General features: G+C 39.5%; 1 protein-coding gene across 1 annotated transcript in view; it reads left to right on the forward strand.

The window, feature by feature from the left end:
- Nucleotides 1–116: 116 nt before the first annotated feature.
- Nucleotides 117–17,939, forward strand: part of LOC132101372 (alpha/beta hydrolase domain-containing protein 17C-like) — a 40,361-nt gene continuing 22,538 nt past the window's right edge. Inside the window, exon 1 of the mRNA XM_059506285.1 lies at nt 117–964. Within this exon, the coding sequence (XP_059362268.1) occupies nt 480–964 (485 nt within the window). The 5' untranslated portion in view covers nt 117–479. The remainder of the gene's footprint in view (nt 965–17,939) is intronic.

A 17,939-nucleotide genomic window follows, 5' to 3' on the forward strand; every position in this document is an offset into this window, starting at 1 on the left:
TTTTATTCGTTTAATATCGTGAACAGACATATTTCCCATTTTGAGTTTATCTGCTTCACAGTTTAGATGACTTTGAAAAACGCACCATTCATCCTGCAGCTCATCCAAGGAAAAAGGCTCTTGACGTCGCCGTCACCAGCAGGAGCCGGATATCCGCCACGAACGGAAAAATCCCATATTTGGGCATTCCTAGCGGGAGCAATGGCAGCTTACATTGAAAGTGAACGGCTAGCTTGGTGTTGATTGTGTAGCGTAAATGATCGATTTTTAGACATTTTCAACCTATGATCGAAACGGAAGAGCGCTGGATTGGAACGTATATATTTTTGAAAATGCCAAGAACCAAGTTCTAGTCACCGAACCGTTAAACCGCTAACTTACCAAACCGAAACCAATTAGCACGGCTTTAGCATCCTCGACACCGTTCGTGAATTCTCTCGCTAACATCCCCGACTCTCACCCGGTATCCACCGCTCTCTATGCCCGAGCAAGGCCCGAGGATGAACAGCTTCTCCCTCGGCGAGTTGTGCTGGCTCTTCTGCTGCCCGCCGTGTCCGAGTCGCATCGCGGCCAAACTGGCGTTTCTTCCGCCCGAGCCAACGTACTCCATCCACACGGACGCGAGCGGCGCGACCAGCCTGCACCTCACCGAGCGGGCCGACTGGCAGTACTCACAGCGCGAGCTCGACGCCGTGGAGGTGCTGGTGACCCGAACCAGCCGCGGGAACCGGCTCGGCTGCATGTTCGTCCGCTGCGCGCCTGCTAGCCGCTACACGCTGCTGTTCTCCCACGGGAACGCCGTGGATCTGGGCCAGATGTGTAGCTTCTACATCGGCCTCGGCTCCAGGATCAACTGTAACGTGTTCTCCTATGATTACTCGGGTTACGGGGTCAGTACCGGGAAACCGTCCGAGAAGAACCTGTACGCTGATATCGAAGCGGCCTGGCAGGTGCTGAGGAACAAGTGAGTGCTTCTGTGTTTGAGCGCATATCACAATTGTTCTGTGATGGTGTGATGTTCCCCTTTACACTGTAGAATACTACTGTTTTTCTTATAAAATGCACGGATGGAATGCATGGAATGCATGAAATTTTAACACCAGAGATAAACTGGTAATCAGTTGATGCTATTACTAATAACATTTATAGCCCATTTGTATATACGCACACACTGTTGTCGTGCAAAAGTTTGTGATCAGTACACTGTAAAAAAAAAAAAAAATCTGTTACATTTACGGTAAAATACCAGCAGCTGAGGATGCCAGAGCTTCACCGTTAAAAATATGGTTGCAACATTTTGTTTTTCAGTCTTAAATTCACAATAAATAACCTTATTTCATTAACTATCTAATGTTCTAATGTTAATAAACTGACACACTGAAGTACTAATATCTGTTATGAACCATTTAATGCAGTTTTTCACTGTAAATTTTCACTGATATGGATTTTTGGGGGCCGATGCCGATATTAACTCGAAAAGAGCCGATTTATAAGCCGATATTTTGATTTTAAAAATAATCTGGATATTAGACCCATTTCCTATAAACTGCACTTACACAACATTCAATAGCAAAATATCTGCCTGTTCTATGTATGTGGGCTGTATAAACCATTTTCCAGAATGGACTATGTTAAAAAAAAAAGCCTTAGATTACAGTCTCAATGACTAAACAATTGCACATCAAAAGTATATATATTTTTAATGATCAAAAAACAGTCTGGTTTTAAACATTTAACACTTTTACTTTCTTCCAGTTGAAGCTGGTTTTAACAGTCTGTGTGTGTACTGTAAATAAATTATAATACTAAAGTTAAAGTATTTGCAGAAGTAGTCCCACACTTTGCTGCTACAGCATTCACCTTTTTCAGCCATCTGTAGGCAGAAAGAGAGACGGAAAAAGAATAAGCATGTGTATTAATAATATCACCATGTATCATTACTCATGTCATCATTAGAATTATAATAATAATAAACTGGGATCTTCTGCATAGGCAAAAATGAGAAATATATACATTTTTTTTATTTGTCAAGTAATAGGTATTACCTACTTATATTTAACAATATTATTTCAACATTTTCCTGTTATGTCTGTAAAGCTGCTTTGAAACAATATGTAAAAAAAAAAGCGCTTTTTCAGCTCACATTTATTTACATGTCCCCTCTGGTTTAATCATTTCTGACGCACCTACTGTAGTTACTGTAACTACACTATATTTGCTCTCACAGAACATCGTCTTGCCTACTATTACCGGAAGATTACTGAATCAATTCGAAGTTGAATGGTTAACGTTAGTGTCATGAACACACCGCTGTCAATTTTGAGAAGAACCACCTTCAAACAAGTTAATAGCAAGCATTTAAGGGGTCTGCTAAAAAGGAAGCTATTAGCGTTAGAGTAACGTAACCAGCCTGAATTCACCAAATTGTTCTCTGGACCTGAGGGTAGCCTCTTCTTCCTTGCTTCTCTCTTAATTCTCATCAGCAGGACTAGCGCTATCGCTCGCTTCTTACAACGAGACAGATACATGTTTGCTGCTGACCGAAAGGAGGAGGAACAGACTATGAAAGAGCTCCCGCTAAACGTTTTTAAAACTCCGCCTAAGCCATAGCGCAGCGCAAATCGCGTTGTATCTGAAGGGCAACGCTGAACCCAGCGGCAAGCGCCGTGCATACCGCGTCCTGTGTGAAAGGCCCAATTACGTGGTCATTATGTGGGAAACACACCGCAATAGAATAAGAATAAGTTAAACGCTAACGTTATAGTTTGACCTCCTATTAACGTTCGCGCTCTTCCACTGATAAACATGGTATTAGCTGTGTGGCTAATCTAATATAGCAATGCATTAGCGGCTGTAAGTGATGTTACAGAATATTTAGAAGTGATAATGATAGGACCGTTAGCTAGAACTACCACACAGTTTTTATATACAGGGTATGAACTAAATCTACAATCATTTCACATGACGAACGACAGACTCACCGTCAAAACAGTAAGTTACATCTCCGTGGCTTGGCTAATCGCTTTCTTCTGTAGTGGACTTCTGGCGCTGTTGTTAACTCTGGAGCTGCAGAGCTCCCTCTGGTGGGCACACTATGCAACACTCATAACATGAGTGAAGCATGAGACTCTGTTTCTCATGTTTCATCGGCCGTTATAAATGCTGATGCCGATTTAAATGCAATTAGCTTATATCGGCCGATAATATCGGCCGGCCGATATATCGGTCGGGCTCTACTGATAACCAATTAACAGGTTTTTACTGTAGCATTTTTACAGTCTTTTACTGTTAAGATCACAATAATTTTAGTGTAAGTTTTATTTTAGAGGTCTCTTCTGTTCATCAAGGCTGCATTTATTTGACCAAAAATACTGAATTAATTTTTTGTTGTTGTTGTTGTCGTGAAATTAAAAACATTTAATCCAGTTTTTTTATTTCTTTGATGCAAAGCTGATTTTTCTGCATCATTGCTCCAGCATATCAGCTATCGGACACTAACATTACGGCATCTGTAAAACGACTAGTATTGGTTGATTTGTTATTGTCTCTTTATTATTTAGCATCCTGCTGATTTTAATACTTAAATCATCTTTGAACCCGTCCACTTTTTTGGCTAACTTAATCTGAGTGATGACATAACTGAAGTTGTTGCATAATCACTTATGAACATCTCACATCACCGAATGGCAGTTTTAATATCCTGTTTTTCGTCTGGCTCGTGCTGATATCTAAAGCAGGGTGGGCTGATAAAATGCCAGTGTGAATCAATTTAACATCAAATTTTTTTTTAAAGAATCTTGTTGAAGTGAACGCCCATTTTACAAGACATTTACTCAAAATTCATGTACAAATAACTGACGATAAATACAAATCATTCATCGACTTGTTGAAGCTAGAATTTGGGCAAAGTAGGAAGATAAGTGATTTGGTTAATCAATTTGGTCGATCAGCCTCTCTGTAACCTGACGTTATAATGATTATAATTTTAATGAGATATTTGTTGGTTGGATGAAGATGACAGTCTGGCACCATATTGGTGGAAAATGGTCCATAGGCTCCTTTGACTATAGGTTAAACATTTTCTGTATTGGTTTTGGGAAATCTGAGGAATTCTGTGACAAGAATTTTAAATATAAAAGGTTTCAGATGGACCTTGTTGGTAATGTGAAGCAATCAGTTTAGTATTTAGTAAGCATGGGGTGTGTAGAACTTCTCAGAACTTCTTTCTGCTGAAAAATCCGGAGCAGAGTTTCTGCTGAATTTTCCACAGAATTCCATGGCCGTAGATTCCGTGTGGGCTTGGGTGTGATCACAGCCTCTATACTGAATGGTCATTCTGGTATCTGCTGATCTTTCAGCATAACTATTATCTCACTTCATTGAACCAAGAAAACCTTTTGATTGTTCCATTGGCTAAACCGATCAGCTAATCAGTTTGAACAACAACTGACCTCATGTTTTGATCCATGGATGGTATCTTAACCATTTGAATCTCTCCTGACCAAACAGAATAGCTTATTTTGTCATCCAGACACAATCCAAGACAAAATGCCTTTAGAGACTAATGATTTATAACCAGTTAAGATCCTTTAACAATCTAATTAGAAAGATGTGTTTCTGGCAGATTGAAGACAATCGTTCAAAGTAGGGGTGTGCACGGATAGTTGAACATTCGAATATTCATTCTGCTCTAATTATTCGATAAATAAAAGTGATATTCGAATTTCGCAAAAAAAAAAAAAAGAGTTCACAATAAAACCTAGTTTGGTCACTTTCTGTGATTCTCCATGGCATATTTGAAGATGTATGCAAGCAAAAAAATAATTAATTAATTAGGGGCCGTTCACATATCGCGCCTAAAAACGTGTGGAAAACGCTAGGCGTGCCGCTTTCTCCTTCTTTCCAAAGCACTCGGGCAGAAGCGCTCTTGAGGCGTCTGCCGTTGCTAAACAACAATGACGCGCTCTCTCCATGAAGACGTGGAAATTTCAGCAAAGGATAAATGGATTTGCAGCACAAAAAATCGCTTTCAGTAGCTCTGCTACTAAATTTATTTCAAAATGGCAATCCATATACAGCTATGATCAGCTGTTCCTTCATCTTGGCTGAGCTTTCAAAGTTGTTACGGGAAAGGATGAAGCTGAATGTTTAGTTCTTGTCACATGACCTGCGGTGTGCTTGCGGCATTCTGAAAAGTTGAGATGTTTTTAACTCGATACGGTGCGGACTCACCTGGAAAAAAAACGAGCGCGTCACACCGCGTGCCCATCGTGACCAGAGGTGGGTAGAGTACCCAAAAACTGTACTCAAGTAAAAATAAAAGTACTTCTAGAAATATTTACTCAAGTAAAAGTACTAGTCTTGAATAGTTACTTGAGTAAGAGTAAAAGATTATCGGATAAAAAATCTACTCAAGTAGTTAGTTACTAGTTACTTTGGGTCATACTGAGCCTATTTTTATTTAGATATATAGATAAAATGTATGTAATGTATGTGTGCGTGTATAAATGTATATATTTCATCAGCTTTTACTCCAATTTATGTAATTTATTATAAAACCTTGTCTGTTTACTTAAGTAACAGATATAGGTGTCATGCCATAACATATTTTTAATACAACTGACTATATATTAAATGTGAATTTAACATTGAAAGTTAATGTGATATAAATATTGCTACTAATCTTTCATTGTTCAGAAAGAGAGCAAATAACATTTACATTATTAAAGATCATTTTCACTGACAGTCTAGATTTCAATCACTCTCAGAAACTCCCATTAAAATCACTGAAACTGTTAACACTGTGAAATCAATATCTTAATTAAAGATTCGTACACACATCTGCACTTTGTTGTTTCTGAAGAGAGAATTCGCCAGAAAGAGGTATTCAGTCAGTGAGCGAGTGAAGGAAGCACCGGCATTTTAGCGATGACTCATTTGAATGCCTCTGATTGGCCAATGCTTTAATAAGCTCAAAAGAATCATGTGTGATTATAATGCGCAGTGCTGTAAAAACGCGTCTATCTCTGGCTCAGCGCCAGCAAGCGATCACAGATCTGAATTTAGCGGCTGATGAAATGACTTGCTGAACGTAGGCTACTCGCACCGGTGTAATTGTATTAAAATTAATGAAATCTTAATCGGCTATTTTTTGTCTTTTGGAAGCTGCATTCAACTTGACTCCCCTCTGTTATAAGCCACACACGTACAACAAACTAATATTTTATTGATTTTTTTAAAACTTTTTTTTTTGAATTGCCCAACATTTTATAACAGTAGCCAGGTGGCGAAGACAAGAAAAAATAAACTAAATTACAATGTCACTTGCAATCGCTACTTGCACTCTCTGCTACCTGCGACACTTGCAATCGACACAAATCGTGCGTGTTGCCAATGGAGACAAGAAGCTGTGGTGGTGATTAAATGCAACGCGCAAAGTTTCGCGTTAAGCATTTTTCCATATAGAATAAACTGTCTACAACTCGTTTATATCACTGTCTTTGTCCATTAAGCTACATCATGTTTTTTATTTATAATGATTTTCTATAGGAGGAAAACGTTTAATGTACAATTTAACGCACTGCGTTCTGTACTCGTCTGCTTGCCTGTACGGATCTGATCCTTTTAAAATCACTTAATGCATTTCATAATGCACGTTCATATTTGCTGGTCTGTATATACGTTGAGTCAACAACAAGACATATAGGCTAGGCCTACTGAATTGTCTTTATCATCTTAGTCTGTTATTAGGCCACATTAAGCGTTCGCATTGTGTTCATAGCCATCTGCTTGCCCTGTAGTGCATTAAATAATAACTTAACGTATCCTAATACATTATGCCATATTAAGTGTTTGTTTTTTCTACAGGAGGAAAACGCTTAACGAAAGACTTTGTGCATTGCGTTCATGTTTTGCTGTTCTGTGGCCACGGATTTGCCGGTCTTGTCTTTTTCTTGCAGGACCCTGTACATTATACTAGTAGGCCTGCTAATTTAGTTTTAATAATTTAATCACCACCACAGCTTCTTGTCTCCATTGGCAACACGCACGATTTGTGTTGATTGCAAGTGATGTCACAGGTAGCGGAGAGTGCAAGTAGCGATTGCAAGTGACATTGTAATTTATTTTCTTTTTTCTTGTCTTCACCACCTGGCTACTGTTGTAAAATGTTGAGAGATTCAAACAAAAAGTTATCAATAAATAAAACAAAATAAATAAATAAAGACTGCAAGTGACGTCGCTAGCGGAAGCACAAGTGTCAGAGTGCAAGTCTGAGAATGCAAGTCTAAGAGTGCAAGTGCAAGTCTGCAGCCAGACCCTTCTCGAAAAGGCTGAGCCAGTTCTTCAGCGATGATTACAGAGAGTCCAGCCGAGACGAGTGGGAAAAGTTCTTGCTGGAGCTATGTATTCCACCAGATGAGGATCCCATTCAGTGGTGAAACGAAAACACGAAGCGCTCCACAAAACGTATTCGCTTAGCACACCGTTATTTGTGAGTCCCGACAACGTCTGTGCCGTCAGAGCGCGTTTTCTCTGCGGCCGGCCTTATTGTTAACAGACTAAGGAGCCGACTTTCCCCCGATCATGTTTACATGCCCGTATTTCATGCCCAGAACATGTAAAACAATAGAAAAAAAGTAAAAAAAGATTTGCTGACAGTTTAAAAGTTTCAAAGTTAAGTGTAGGCTGCGTTCTACAATAGCCTAATTGCTGCAGGCTGCTTTACGTTTTTTTTGTTCACTTTTTTTTTTTTTTGCTTTTAATCTATACTTTTGTTTGTTTGCAGTTTGCACGCATTGTTAAAGGTTTTCAGCTACAAAACACGATGTGTAATGTTCAAGCTTATTGTGTGTAAGCTTGATCAAAATGACAGAAACAATAAATGTTGCTGAAAAATAACGTCTGTCTCATTAAACTTAATTTAAATAAACAAATATTTGTTTTTTGTGAGCTCAAATATTCGAATGTGATATTTGCGGAAAACGCCCATCCCTAATACAAAGTGCCTTTTCTTTAGTAATATATAACGAGAGATGTTTACACTGGCGAGTACAAATGTCTATAATTATTTTTGAAGTAGGGACAGGATAAGGGTGTACTCACACTAGGCACGGTTGCCATGAACCGGGCCCGAGTACGATTGTCCCCACTCCCCCTCTGGCCTGCACTCACATAGGGTTTCAGCATTCATGCTGGAGCACGCTTACGTCATTATGGTGCGACGGTTTCGGGATATTGTGTCGATTGTGTCGCCTTAGTGGCGCGAAAATTTTCACGTAATCGTGCTGCTCGTATGAGGAGGTTTGCAAGGTACCAGCTGAGGTGCAGCAATGACTTTGCAGCTGCACTTTTGGAGCGTCGCAAAACCGTGACGCCACGCGTCCTGTTCCGTGCTCCAGCATGGTTAGCGCTCACACTGCATGCGAACCGCGCCCGAGTCCAACTGAACCGTGCTCTGGCCCACCTCTTCCAAGCGGGCCGGGGCCGGCTAATCGAGCCGCGCCCGGGCACGGTTCGGAGCACTCACACTAGTAAAACGAACCGCGCTTTGGTGGTCAAACGCACTCGGGCACGGTTCAAACTGGCTAGTGTGAGTACACCCTAATTTGTTGGCACATCTGGCAGTGGTTATTAGGGCTGTGACGGTGGCTGATTTTTACCACCGGGTTAGTCATGGACCAACAACCACCGGTGGCGCGGTGTTTGGAGAAAAAAAAAAAAAAAATATATATGTATATAGCTGATATATATATATATATATATATAAATGTATAAATATATTGGTGTCAAAATTTGCTCGTTAACGAAGGCGATAATTTTTTTCCAGTTTAACGTATTCAAATCATTTTACGTAGTGGCGGGGATGGCCACCCACTCACAACTGCTGCTTCTGTCACTTTTTCTCAAGACAAGAAGTACATTTATTCAGTCACAGAATCACAAAACAGGAGAAGTTTCAGACACGCGCTCCACTTCACTTTATTATCAGGTGCAAGTTAAGCGAGCGTAGACGGTCCTGTGCTCAAAGGCGGCGCATAAACTATGTGCAAGCAGTGTCGTGGTCAGTTAATAAAACACTGGATGCGTGGCGCAAGCGTCTCAGCCGCGTGGCGTGTCCGTTTTTAATTCGGCTCCCATGTTAACAGGTTAGAGCTTGCAGACTGCCTGCGTGAGACGCGCGCGGAAAACGTGTGCATGCTAGAAATAGAACCGACGCCTATCTTTCACGGGACACGCGCGCGTGTTGGAAGCGTTTCCAGGCAAAATATAATAGGAAAATGTTTATATGTCATTTTGTACACAAATACATATTAATTCATGACATTTTGATGTTTGAAAGTCTATAGGTTGACATAAATTCAGATATAAATGTAATTAAAAAAATAAAGATTTTCAAATATTGCACCTGTCAAACATAGTATATTTTGCCGTCAAAACTGTTGACGGTGTCCTTTATCAGTAGGCGTAGTTGTAGGTGTGTAAAAAAAAAGTTGATATTGTTGTCATGAAGACAAGATCCTGGTCTGTCGGCGGCCTCCCTCTATGTCACCTACAGCAGCAGCAGCGCGCCGCGTCAGGCACGCTTCTGGTGTGTAAAGACACAGAAAACGCCACGCTCCTGGGACGCAGCGGACATGCCACGCTCACGCCACGCAGCCAGTGTGTCACCGGCCTAACTCTTCATCTGAACGCGCTCTCTTTGAAATAGGAATCGTTGCCACATTTCTTGTTACCATCGTTTATTCATCGCTGTCTCGTTTGTATTTGGCCAGTTTGGAGAAAGCCTCACCAAATCTGACCAGCCAGCGTTTGCGATCACGAGAACTTGTGCAAACGCCGATGGGTGACATGAATGCAGATGACTCCAGATCGGTGATGCGGTATTTGCTTTCCCAACAAGATCCATCGCCCAACACTAAATTAATTTGCTGAATGCATAAACTGTATTTTCCTGTGCTCAAATCTGCATATCTAAAGGAATGTTTGAGGTAATTTGTTAATTACCATAGACATAGAATTTGCAGCTATTACAGTTATTACACGTATATACAAAACTTTGTATTATGCTTGCTATAGAGTTTGTGACGTCGCGTGCACTACCGCCGGTGGCAGTAGACAACCGCGGTAGCAACCGACCACCGCGGTGACGCGGTTGTTACGGCAACCGTCACAGCCCTAGTGGTTATGTTGTCTAATGAACAATGGAGGCTGGTTGAATGCAAAATATACATGGTTGGTTTGGTTCCTCTGAAAGCAGCATTTTAAGGCATTATATGCATGCTTATTTAAGTTCAGTTTTTACCAAAGAATTGCATTTATTGAATGGCGTGTTTTGCTTGATTGTTTTTGTGTGCTATGTATTTGTATGTTTTAATTGTTGCATTGTTAGCAACATCCTGACCTAACTCCAATATCTATTGAAATCAATTGTGAGTCCAGTTTCTTCTGCACTTTTTGTGTGAGAATTGCTGTTTGTGTGACGTGCAGAGCTGCTTTCTATTAAGACATTATGGAAGTTCCCTAGTATTTGCTGCTAAACAGCTTTTCAGAAATGGATTAACACCATGGCTACTTCTGGTGAATTGTAGGTGGTAACTAATTGTTTTTACTTCAGTTTTTAATGGCTATTCTAGGGTTTTTCATACAAACTTCCCAGGAAACTATTATGGCCACAAGGAAGCTCAAATACTGCTTCATGGCAATAATCAATTATTTATAGAGTTTGATTCTTAGTTAGTTAGGTCCCTGTTTCTACTGTAAATGATCATGTTGAAACCATGGAACAGCAGTATAGTGTTTATTTTAGGATGCACACTTTGCAGTTTGTTGTCCTTCAAAGGGCCACTTGAAATAAACTAAAGAAATTAAAAGGGGAAAAAAGCCCACAACTTCTTTTATTTTAGCTAGCTGTCAAGGTATCATTTCTCCTTTTCACCAAGTTTAACTGGATGTACTAAAATAACTAAAACTGAAATAAAAACTATTTGTGACCCTGGAGCACAAAACCAGTTTATATTTTTGGCAATAGCCAAAAAAACATTGTATGGGTCAAAATTATCGATTTTTGTTTTATGCCAAAACTCATTAGGATATTAAGTAAATCATGTTCCATGAAGATATTTTGTAAATTTCCTACCATTTAATATATCAAAACTAAATTTTTGATTCGTAATATGCATTAAGAATTCATTTGGACAACTTAAATTGCAAATTTTTCTTTTTCTTTCCAGTATTTAGATTTTTTGCACCCTCAGATTCCAGATTTTCAAATAGTTGTATCTCAGCCAAATATTGTCAGATCCTAATAAACAATACCGTATTTTCTGGCCTATGAGTCACACTTTTTTTCATAGTTTGGCTGGTCCTGCGACTTATAGTCAGGTGCGACTTATTTATCAAAATTAATTTGACATGAACCGAGAGAAATGAACCAAGAGAAAACATTACCGTCTATATGTTTTTTTCCTCGTCATGACGTATTTTTGGACTGATGCGACTTATACTCAGGTGCGACTTATAGTCCGAAAAATACGGTACATCAATCGAAAGCTTATTTATTCATGATGTATAAATCTAAATTTCGAAAGATTTACACTTGGTTTAAGACTGGTTTTGTGCTCCAGGGTCACATATAGACATTTAACAAATATATATAAACCTATAAAAGATGACAAACAAACAAAATAATTAATAACTTAAGAAACGGCCAGAATAAAAAAAACAAAAAAAAAAAACTATTAAATACAAATAAAAACTGAAAATAAAAACTAATTGAAAATATTAATTATTCATATAAATGGTACTAATTAAAGTTATACAGGTCCTTCAGGGGTGATGAGTCCCGCTCCTGTAGAGTTTACATCAAAACCCTATAAAAGCCTGTATATGAGTCCCAAGTATTATATTGGCAATATTGGAATTTAACTGTAATTGAGTTTTTTTTTACTTTTTATCCAGGAATGCGCAAATGCTAAATTTAGTCTTATGAATTTGCGGGCTGAAGTGCTTGCATATCTTGAAATGTTTGCATGTGTATATATGTGCTTGTATTATATTTTTATGCTTAACTGCCATTTCCTCCTGTGTTTACTCTAATTAATGGCAGCACTTGCAGAAGTTCCTGTGTAATTACTATACTGGGTGCAGTAGCCCTTCAGTTTGACTCGCTTTAACCTTCCACTACACTGACAGCTCTATCCTGAAATTGATCTGACCGTGACGTACAGTGTTGAAAATACTTATATGGCAGGGTAAATGAACTCTGAGCCTCTAGTTCGTATGCTAGCACAACAGTAGTAAGTGAGGACATTCTCTGTAGGTTTTCAAAGGGCGTGCAAACCTTTGCTGAACATTAATGTTGTGTTTATTTGGTAATGCAAAGATCATAATCATACTGAACTTTATTTCAGAGTTGACACAGTAATCAAAAATTCATTGGATTGTGGAATTAGTTTTAATATTAGATGAATGCCCGAAACAACAGTCTGAGGACCCTACGTGCTGCTGCATTATGAAGCCTGTGAAATATAAATCTATAAACGTGGCCTTTTTGAAAATTGTTTTAAGTTCTCTAGTGCAATTGAATGGAACGTCAAACACCTTGTTTTAGAAAAATGCAATTGGAAATGTCATTATTCCAATCTCTTGGAGTAATAGCATGCCAACAACAAGTCGCATGATTTGCCAATAATGTCTATCGCAAAAACGCCGGTAAAGAGCGAGTTTCATTACGGAGTTTAAGATTTCATGTTTGGCATCTTTAAAAAAAAAAAAAAAAAATCTGAAGCTTAGGCAGTAGTTATAGTCATGCTTACCATGGCAATTATCTACTAACAACTGATACTTTACAGATATGAGTTTAAAGTTTAATAATCTGAAGTTGAACTGTTCTATTTGTATTCAATGCAAAGACAGAATCCTTCAAACTCATTTGAATAAATTAAAGCTCATTAAATTGAGAACATAGCTCACAGTACATTTTAATGCTAATCTGTTTTAAGTATTACCATATCAGCACCTGACACCTTTTTGAGGCCATTCGCTCCATCCAAACATTTGACGGTTTTATCCGAAGTGTTTGCTCAAGTAAGATAAAGCACAAAGGATTTGACTTTTTAATGCGTTATTTACCACTTTCTCTGCTCCTCGGGTTTCTGGCCCATATTCGATCCATTGTGCAGTAAGTCTTTTTCTGTTTATGGAGCGTAATGTATTTCATTAGGCAATAGGCAGAATTGCTCGTACAGTCCGCAGGAAAATCTCTTTTCAGTCCTTTTCAACAAAAGATTTGAAGCCTAGGGTCTTTTGGGAGCATTTTCTCCAGCTTTAGCAGAGTAAGGTGATTCTGTAACTGTTTGCTTCTTACCATTAATCTCGCAGCTTTTTTATGGTCTATAAATGATAGAAGTCCCACGTGTCGCCGTAGCTTGTGAATTGTCCTATATTCATTCAGGTTTAGTCTTAGGATTCTCTTCAGGCATTAATATTGTCTCTGTGCTGTGCACCTGCTTGCGGCAGTCCAGGTGTGTGCATGGTCTTGGGGGTTTATGCAAGTAATAAATTAACTTCAGAGTTTTTTTGAGGGAAAAAGTCAGTCAATTAAACTTTCCTAAAGTCATCGAAAAAGGAAAAAATGTTCCCCATTACAATTTCAAAACGAAGTGTTCATTAAGTTCAGCCTGACAGTGCAGGTTTTACCGTAGCGCTCCTAGTGTCTCTCTCCTTCTCAGTGTGAATTATTTACACTGCTCCTAATGAACCAGACAGAGCTGTCTTGGACTGCTGGATGGCAAATTCAGATGCTCGGCCTGTTACCTGCAGTTCCGGGGCTATGGTTGGCTCTTTGTCAGTAGTTTACTTTATACTGTTTTACTTCATTGTTGTATGTCTGTATTTACGTAGCACTGTGGTCCTGTGAGGCACGACATTTCTTTCCACTCTATGTCCACACATGTAGTGAAATGACAAAGCGCAACTTCAACTTGAACTTTTGCTAAAATTGAGAATAAAAGGGAAGAAAATAGGTTAAAGTTGCCCCATTTTTAAAACTTTTGTAGCATTTTCTTAAATATAGGTTACGGTTTATTGTGGTTAAATTTAGCTTTACCTGATTATTTTCAACCCTTCTGCTTATCATTAGAATTAAACAGGCTTTTTTTGTTCTATAACACAGGTGGCAAAGTGGGTCATAGAGAGCCACAGTCTTGCAGAGTTTTTCTCCAACCCTGATAAATTAAAAAAAAAAAAAAACTCACCTGCGTGTTGCTTTCTAGTATCTTATGCGTTTAAAGCTAGCTTGCTATTGCTAGTCTTTAAGATTTTTATAAATTGTTTATTTTGATATGTTTGACCTATATGCACTTAAAAATAATGCTGGAGTATGTATGTAATGTGATATTCTGAAGTAAAAAAAAAAAAAAAAAACGTAATGGTAATTACGCCAATAATCTTCCACATTGTTTTATTGCCAACTACGACACTGTTTTTACAGTGTACCTTTTTCAGCAGTGTTCAGAAGTGTTGTTGGTGCATCAAACTATATATATATATATATAAATTAGGGCTGCAACTAACGATTATTTTGATAATCGATTAATCTGTCGATTATTTTTACGCTTAATCGATTAATCGGTTTATGTACTTTATATTTTAGTTTTTTCCATTTTTTCCCCAAGTAAATTATTAATAAATGGTCTTTATCCTTTAGCATAGATTTTAACCATTTTGCACTGTCATATCCTCATCAAAAATATACCTGGAGTTGTTTTATTGTGTTAGTAATCCTTTGTCGAACTCGGGAGAAGGAGGGACGCGCTGCTGAAGATCCCTCGCCGCTGTGGTGAATCCGCGGTGCCAACGAGATGGCGAGGAGTGTGCCGCCATGGACGCTCGAGGCGGTGGACTGGAGCGAGTTGCCGGGGACGGGCGAGCTCGCTGCCGACCGCCCGCTATCTGGAGGGGCGGCTGCCGTCCGTGAGGGAGCGGAGGAGTCGGCGCCGTTCGCCAGGTGGCCAGAGCCTGCTGCCATCCGCCGGAACGGGGAGGAGCAGGGAACGGGGGACTCCTGCCGGCTGCCCAAAACCGGAGGAGCCGTCGCCGTCCACCGGGCGGCGGAGGAGTGTTGTGCCGTCCGCCGAGGGCCGTCCAGTGCCACCGCCAGGCACCGCAGAGGAGATCACCCAGCTGGTGGAGGGCCGAGCAGCGGTGCGTCTGGGAACCGGATTTTTTTTTTTTTTCTCCCCTCTCTTGTCCATGTCGCTCCTCCTTCCATCTCCTTTTCTCTCACCTCGCCTGTCCTACCCCCAGGTTCCCGCAGGTCCCCGTGAGCGGTCCCCCCCGGAGGGAATAGAGCGCAGTCTCGGGAGTACCCCCCGGCCTGCGAGGGGCGATGGGGGTATGTGACGAGTGGGGCGGGGCCGAGGGACATGGGAGCGAGGCCGGTGGAGTGATTGGAGATGAGCTACACCTGTTCGACCCGCCGGTCTCGAGGCCCACGGAGGAGATGGAAGGATATAAAACTGGAGCGACGACAGTGAAGGACGAGAGAGGACCAGGCCAGGGCTTTTAGTTGTGTTTTGGTTTTTATTTGCGCGCACCAGTCGTCCGTGAGGGGCTGGTGCGCTGTTTTGTGTTTATTTTGCTTTATTAAAATGTTGTTTGATTGTCCGCCGGTTCCCGCCTCCTCCTTCCCGATGATTAGCAAGGTTTAATTCATTACAATATACAACTATGATCAGCTGTTCCTTTCATCTTGACTGAGCTTTTAACGTTGTTACGGGAAAGGATGAAGCTGATTGGTTAGTTCTTGTCACATGACCCGCGGTGCGCTTGCGGCATTCTGAAAAGTTGAAATGTTTTAACTCGATGCGGTGCGGTGTTGGAAATAACGAACTTGATCGCGCAAAAGACGCTATATGTGAACGTCCCCTTAAACAGTTCAGTAGTGCAGAGTTTACAGGTTACTCTTCTTTTTTAAAGGCTCAATGTAAAGTACTCCCACATGGCTGCAGAGACGCTGTTCGGGAAGCACGTGACATAAAACAAGGCCAGCCATTGGCTATTCGCTACTTCTCCTGCTGTACTGGCTGAGTAAAACCTCCGGTGGCTCATTACTGCCACACTTTGGTCACCGCAGATTTGAAATATGCACGAAATGAGCCGCTTACGGCAAATAAGTTATTTAGCAACGAATCGATGACTAAATTAGTTGACAACTATTTTAATCGATTAAATCGATTCGTTGTTTCAGCTCTAATATAAATAAATAAAAAGTGGGGACAAATTGCTGCAACTTGGGAGGCTTTCAGTGGAAATGCAACAAGTTCCTTTGAGTTTTGGCAATTCCACACGTGCACATTTTATTCAGCTTTGCTGCTGTTGTAGCCTCAGAGCTTGGGAGGATGAGACCAGTCAAAAAAGGTTTTAGAGAAAAATGCAGCTGCACTAATCTGTCATGATTCTAGCAAGTAAATTGTAGTCTGAACACAATTGTATTCTTATTAGAAAAGAACATGGAGACACAATGAAAAGATTAGCTAGATGAGTTTGGCAATATTGTTTTTAATGTTGTTAAGGGCACCAAGTTGTCGATCAAGCTTTTCCTGAAGCCATATACATATAAAACAATTTTTCCTCTTAATGATTTTATGACGCTCGCATTGAACCATTTGATCCATTCGGAATGCATAACACTGAAAAAACACTTTCAACAAAAGCTTTCATATATATGATCTATTTACCTTCAAGGTTCCAGCTTCTGCTGCTCATATTGAAACTGCATTAATTTTTAAACCACACTGTTTCCCTGTCTTAGAGTCCTTAGGCAGTTTCTGTTAATTTAAATATTTCTTACTAAATTTCCCTTTTAAATTGGAAGAAGTTTGTGAAAAGTAATGGAAAATGTATTCTTTCGCTCACTCTTGCTTCTCGCTTCTTTTAAACGTTATTTTACTAGCCTGAGTTTGTCCTGCTTTTAAAGGCAGATCTTCCTCTGTAATTACTGTACTGTGTGCACAGGTCCCTCAGTTTGACTCTCTTTAACCTTCCTCTTTGCTGACAGATCTGACCTGAAAATGATCTGCATGGCTGATCAGTGGTGCGCTCTTGGACTGATAGATTTTTACACACTTCCTGAATGCTGGGGATATCTTGGATGCATTTAATAGTACAGAATTCTCCCCATCCTCCATCTGCAAAACCCTATCATTTATTGGGGGTAGCAGTAATTCAAGTTTACTTTGAAATTCAGATAATTTTAGGGGTCATTGCGTAACATTTTTAGCATACAAAGTTCTCTTTTAACAGTCTTAAACATTGAAGTAAACTACAATATGTATGCTAGGGATTTTGAGTAGGATGTTAATAGTGGTAGATAAGTTATTCTGGGTGGTTGCTTACTTTCAGATGACTGGTCTGAGTTTTTAAGTAGAAAAATCATAAGTCTGATCACTTGCAACCAAAGGTGGAAAGAGAATTAAAATATTTTACTCAAGTAGTACATTAATGAAATTTTTCTTAAGTACAAGTAAATGTAACATTCTAAAAATCGATTTAATAGTAAAAAGTAGCTAATGTAAAATTTACTCAGAGTAAAAGTTTAGTTACATTTTAATAGCGGGAGGGGGGCAAAAATGGGATAGGCCTATAAAATTAGCGCTAACAATTATTCAAATTTATAATCGCGATTTACAATTATGGATGCCAGAATTAAGTAATCGTTCAAAGTGCCAATTGTGTTATTCTGTGCACTTAATATGCATTTTTTTTTCTTTCTACATGTTATCTTAAGAGTTTTTCCACTTTTTTTTATAATTTAAAGAAAAAACATATCCGATGTATAGTTGACATTTGAGGCTTAATATTATAGAAAAGCACAACGTTTTTCAGTTAGTGTTTTCAACTTGTTTATTATCATATAAAAAAATAAGGCATGCAGTTGG

The sequence above is a fragment of the Carassius carassius genome, chromosome 2, assembly GCF_963082965.1.
Source record: "Carassius carassius chromosome 2, fCarCar2.1, whole genome shotgun sequence".
Lineage (NCBI taxonomy): Eukaryota > Metazoa > Chordata > Actinopteri > Cypriniformes > Cyprinidae > Carassius > Carassius carassius.